This window comes from Medicago truncatula, chromosome 7 (genome assembly GCF_003473485.1).
Source record: "Medicago truncatula cultivar Jemalong A17 chromosome 7, MtrunA17r5.0-ANR, whole genome shotgun sequence".
In the NCBI taxonomy this organism is placed as follows: Eukaryota; Viridiplantae; Streptophyta; class Magnoliopsida; order Fabales; family Fabaceae; genus Medicago; species Medicago truncatula.
In genome coordinates this window covers 10,298,780-10,305,090 of record NC_053048.1, presented here as the reverse complement: position 1 = coordinate 10,305,090, position 6,311 = coordinate 10,298,780, and the positions used below count along the sequence as shown (strand labels likewise).

The following is a 6,311-nucleotide window of genomic DNA, read 5'->3' as shown; positions in this document are numbered from 1 at the left end:
ACAAAGTCAATTTTTATTTATAATAATAATCGAATGATGTATGTAATAGCATAAAACATTATAATTGTGAATAAAAGAAGTAACAAATGAACAAATTAATCATCCCATTTTCAGCACTACAAATATCAATTAATTGAACCAATTCAATCATTATTCGAAAAATCCCAAATATAGCAAACAAAAATAAAATACCCAAATAAAATTGAGTTTTTGAATATGAATAATACTCAAAACTAAGATCAAGCTATTGCTTTGTATCTATTGGAAAACAAGCCCTAATTGAACCATTTAGGAGTTTGACTAGGCCATTGAATCTGTTCCACGTTGTTAATCTGTAGTGGTAAAAAGCTTAAATTTGATTAAGAATCAAATTGTTGATTATGGAGTTTATGATAAGCAATCTGAGTTTTTATTTTTGCCAACTCAACTTCTGTATCTTGAATTTGTTGAGATAATTTAGAGATAATCCCAACACATCCATAAACAGGATCTTGAACCCTACATTGTGCTTCTAAATACATAGAATTTGCAGCTTGGTGTCGTACATAGTGAGGCAATTGCTACAACATTAAAATTCCACAATAAGATTATTTTAAAACATACAAATTTTCATTAAAAAAATAATAATTTATAAATAAAAAGTACACTAATGAAATCTAGATACCAAATATTGATTCTTACATTGACACAAAATTACAAGTAAATTCCACAATAATATAATATTACATACTAGATACTTCCTTCAAAAAAAAAAAAATACATACTATAGATACTAAATATTGATTCTTTCAAAAAAAATAAAATACTTTTTTTTGAAGAAACAAAAAAAAAATTATTGAAGTGATATATTTAATATATTATTAAGAGTACCTGAAGCATTTTTCCAACATTGCTACCACCATAGATACGGTGAACAGAAGAAAATCTTTGAGGATCATTGGGAGGGAAATATGGAGAGAAAATGCAATCAGGAGGGCACCTTCTTCTTTGACTCTTGCAAGCAGCACACCTACTATAAATCATGATGTTAAAATGAAATCCTTGATATAAAGAATAAAAATCCAATTACAAAATCTAACACCAAAGAAAGATTTCTTCTTCTTTTGTCAAAAAAAAAGATTTCTTCTATATATTTTTGTCTTGATAATCTTTCACAAAATCTGATGAATTATTTATATTGTAGATACTAGGTTGTTATTATGAAATCCCAACGGCTAGATTTGAAGAAAGAAAGTTGTGTATTAGAATTTTAGTAGAGGGCATGGATCAAGGCAATAAGCAAGAAATTTGTATTAAAAATTAGAACTAGAAAGGTAAGTCAATAAATACCTACATTGACACCATATTTTGTACTACTCCTAATAAATTTTAATTTTAATTGAACTGTTTACATATATTATCATTTTTTTTACTCATATACATATATGAATTTGTTTACTAATACATACATGAACATTGACCATACGAAAATTGAAATTCTGTCAAAAATTAAAAGTTAGAAATATATTTATTCTAATATTCACAAAAAATTCTAATACAAAATCTGACACCAAATAAATTAAGCTCTTGTTTATTTTTTCTTTAAGAAAAGGAAAAAATATTTTTTTCTCTTAGTAATCTTGCACAACATCTAGAAAGTTATTTTTTATATTAAAGATAGTAGGTTGATATTAGGAAATCGCAAATTCCAACTGCTAGATTTGAAGAAGGAATGTTTTGTGTATTAAGAGTGCGAAATTAATAGAGGGTCGTAGCCTGGATCAAGGAAATAAGCAAATGTTTTTTTGTATTTTTTGAAATTGGAAATAGAAAGGCAAGTGTCAATTAATGCCTACAATGACACCATATTTTGGACTTGTTTTAGACATAATGACACCTTATTTTCCACTTGTTATAAATTCTAATCTTTTTTCCTAATCAAAAACAAAAAAAAATCTAAATTTTAATATCTTATTTTTTGGAGTTAGTTCTCTGATTCTAGGGGAAGGGGAGCTAAGTATCGAAATTAAATTAGAGTTGATTTTTCACTATAGCTCTCTTTAAAATACCCTCTCCCTTCTCTCTAACTTCTTCACCGATAAACATCCACCAACCCCTTATCCTTTTTCATCCACGTTTTTGCCTTCAACATGTAGACAACAGTTGATGGTGGTGCGACGAACGGCTTTAGCCATCCACACCACCCTTTCTAAATCATCTGGAGGTTGTCGCGCCGGTGGACTCTAGAGGTTGTTGTTCGCTTGGTTTTTGTCTGTTTCATTTTTTCTTTTGCAGATCTGGAGATTTTCGTTGTGTTTGTTTGGTTTTGGGTGGTTGTAGACTGCTGCCGCCTTTTGGTGATTTCAAGGTGGCGGTGGATTGGTGTTGGATATAGGTATTGCACCACTCATTCTCGATGGTGGCGTTCTTTGGTTCACGGGTTGTTCTATGTTGGTGTTGGGGTTGTGTTGTGGTCACTCCATCGTAGCTGCTCTCGTTGGTGGTTTTGTTGCGTGTCGTTTACTCAGTGGTGAGCTGCCTGTTTTGATGAATCTTCGTCTGTTGTGTTTTTGTGCTCTCATTCAGAGATTGGGTGGTTATAGTTCTATAACCCAAAAGGGTCTAGTTCTATTAACCCAAAAAGGGTTTGTGGTTACTAAAGCATTCAACTCATCCCTCGATCTAAGTTCTTACGCGTCTGATTGAATCGAATTATGTTGGGTGGTCTAACCTGTAACATCCTGATTTTTATTATTAGTATTATTTATAAATTATTTGTTTGCTACTTTTATTTAATGAGGTTGATTTGATGGGTTAGTTGATTTTTATTAGAAATTGTGGAGTAAAGGGTATTTTGGACAATTAAGGAATGCGAAGTTATGTGAAATAAAAGATTACGAGGAATTAAAAGGATATGGGCATATGAGTAATTATGAGGAGAAATAATAGAAACTAAGCCCATTAAGAGTTACGAGAACCAAGCCCAAAACAAGTGGATATAAATAAGTTGCAGTCTTTGTGAATCAGGGTTAGAAAATTATTTGTAAACATTAAAGAAAAGAGGTAAGAGGTGAAGGAAAGGGGATATTGAGAGAAAGAAGATGAGAGCACAAAGAATCAAGAGGTGAGGGAGACCCAAGCTTGTAGGAGCCTAGTTATGAAAATTAAGAGGTAAGGGGGGAGTCCTATTCACCATTGGGATTTTATGAGCAAATGGGTAGAAAAGGTGTTTTGTGTGATTCTTGTTATTTTCATGATTATGATTAATTGATGATGAATTGATGCTAAAATTATGGTCATGTATGTTGTTATGATTATGAGTATATGATTATTTATGAATCAATGATGTTGTCATGTTAATTCCATGTTAGGATTATGTTGTTGTTTTGTTCTTGAGTGCTATGTTAAAATTGGTGAAATTATTGAAGTTGTTACTTTGATGTTTTTATGGATTGAATTGGTGAATGTTGTTGTGATGATTTTGAAGAAAATAGGAGATTGTTGTTGCTACTATGTTCGGAGTAGAATTACCATGTTAGAATTGAAATGAAGTGATACATTTTAGAACAAATGAGAATCATGATATTTAATGGTAAAAATAAGTAGAATTAAGTTAATAAGGGGAAATTGATGTGTAACTGAATGAATAGAATTAGTATGAAGTTTAGGGTCGAGTTTGGTGAGTGTTGGATCGAATAATGGAGTCGAAAGAGGTTACTCGGAACATGTTGCAGAAAAATTGATTATTCCCTACATGAGTATTGTAACACCCTATTTCTATTAAAGCAATTAAACATGCGAATAATTCATATATTTAAGAAATAGATGCTACTTCACCAAATCAAAGAAAACAAAATCGAATCAACGGTCGACATGCATGTATATAAAACCTCATCAGTCGCAGCGGATACAAATCTCATACATCAAACATACATGTCATGTGATCAAAAAAAAATGCGTAAGCATAAAATCTCCAAGTCCGACACGTGGACAAAATCTCAAAGTACGAAAATAATCCAACAAGATCTAGAGCTAACAATAAAACCCTAGATCAGAGCCAACTCTACTCTAAGACCCGATAGCGGAGAAAGCTCCCACTATCCACCAACATCAGGAACTCACCAAGCTACTAAACCTGCACAACGTCTACCCATCCATACAGATAGGTAGACGGTCCATAACAGATCCACTGGGGGTAAGTATTACATTATCATAATCCAAATAACAGTTAACATGAATGTTTCAATTTAAACATCATGTACTTGATCAATAATAATATTCCCACATCAATACTTACATCAAACCCCAATATCTCACATCAATAATCACCAATCACATGTGTCATGAAAAAATATCAATTCACAGTTATTCATACACAATCACCAATCATATACATCATGAACAATCACCACTCATAAGCCATGAACAATCATTGATCATATTTCATGAACAATCACCAATCACATTTATCAAACAAGACTCATGCTATGATATGCACTTATTGACACATAAATGCATGTGGTACCAAATCTCAACAAGGTCGTCACCTTTCGATGCCACTTGCACATCGTATGTAAGGGCTCACACCTGCCTTACAATAATCTCGAAGTAAAAGAGTTCAACCCTTTTACAGCAACATCGACTATGATGCATGGACATGTATAAGGACTCGATAATGCGACAACAATTCACAATCTCAACTCAATATATAGGACAACATCCAATTATATTGATTATCTCCACAACATTGCATTATCAAGAAAACATGCCCATACACAATTAAATCATAGTATTCACCATCACACTTCAACATGATTATCAATAATCAACAATGTCATTTAACATCAACTATATCATATAGTTTCACCATTTCAAGCATTCTCATATTCCAAGTAATAGGGAAAACAACATCTCATGATAAATATCATATTCAACATATAACCATTAAACATCAACTATCACATATAGTTTCACCATCTAAGCATTCCTTACATTCTAAGTAAGATAGCATACATATCTCGTGATAAACATCATATCCAAAATATAATCACTCATTCATACAATTTCACTTAGTCATACAAGAATAATCACAATAACTCACAAGGCAATTTGCTAAAGAAACATTTCCGACAAAAATCCAAATCATGTGGCAAACGGCCAACATTGATAATTTTCAAAGCTAGGCAACTTATTGAAGTGTGAAATCCTACAATTCAATCTTAATCAATCATGTAGTCAAGGACTTAAGCCACTTGCAAACTATTAGAAATTAGTTCAAAGGATAACTTAAGTTCGTATGAGAAACTCCAAGACAAAACAACATTTAGCTCAAAACCCGTTTTCACCGATTCAACTCCGCCCAAAATATTTCTTAAACCATCAACACATTCACATTCCCAAATACATAAATGCATACTCAATTATTCACTCTAAGTACTTCATTAAACCCAATATCAAGTTTGGAAAAGTTCCACGACTCAAAGAAAAAGTTATGATAAGTTTTCACAAAAATCCACATGACCCATGTGTAGTAACTTAATCATATCCCAAGTTCTAAAAATCATTTGGACGTCAAACCAAAGTCATTAGAAAGCTAACAAAATTATCTACAACTTTCATGTTTACACCAAAGTCAAAATCAAAACAGAAATATGCGAAAACGATGCAAGAGCGCGAAACAGGGGAAGTTGTCACTGGGCTGCTCGCCTCGCGAGTAGGGTTACTCGCCATGGCGAGCAATTCCAGTGGCTACTCGCCTCCAGCTCGCCTCGTGAGTGATGACAGTTTGCAGAAAATTCTGTTTTCGTGAAAAATCCATTTTCACCCCAAAATCCCAATTTTTGACCTCCCAATACCCAAATTGATTCCAAAGGTTTAACTAAATGTTTTTAGACATGAAAAGATACTCAAATCCATATACAAACTTGAATCAAACATCATTTTAAACAAAATCACCATTTGACCCATTTTCTCAAAACAACAACAACATCTCATTTTTCATCATCAATCCATAATTAAGTATACCCAAGTTATAATTCACTCACAACAACATGTTTTGTCAACAGCAACATCCATTGAAACTTGTTTCTCACCTCAATTCAACACAACTTATCACAAATCATCAATTAAGCAAAATTTCACAACTTGACATTTATACATACATTGAACCATGTAATTTCATCCACAAACATACCATAATCATCAATTCATGTATAAGAAACAACAACATAACAAGAGCACGAATTTGACATAAATTGTTCATCAACCCATTTTTATACAACATGAGAAGATGCAAAATTTGAAATTGATTATGATGAAGACAAACCCCCTTA

The 6,311-nt window shown here is 32.2% G+C and overlaps 1 protein-coding gene across 1 annotated transcript; it reads right to left on the bottom strand.

Moving 5' to 3' along the window:
• Positions 1 to 359: 359 nt before the first annotated feature.
• On the bottom strand, positions 360 to 1,023 carry LOC25497793 (LOB domain-containing protein 24). The gene is made up of 2 exons (XM_013592514.1): positions 871 to 1,023; positions 360 to 560 (listed from the first exon to the last, which is right to left on the bottom strand). Exons 1-2 carry the CDS (start codon positions 1,021 to 1,023, stop codon positions 360 to 362), a joined length of 354 nt encoding a protein of 117 aa, XP_013447968.1.
• Between the last annotated feature and the right edge of the window lie 5,288 nt (positions 1,024 to 6,311).

Bases quoted from the DNA above. Each gene is read 5' to 3' on its own strand.
- LOC25497793 (XM_013592514.1), bottom strand. From the start codon at position 1,023: ATGATTTATAGTAGGTGTGCTGCTTGCAAGAGTCAAAGAAGAAGGTGC. The intron at 561-870 runs GTACTCTTAATA...TTAATGTTGTAG, and splicing joins ATGTTGGAAAAATGCTTCAG to CAATTGCCTCACTATGTACG.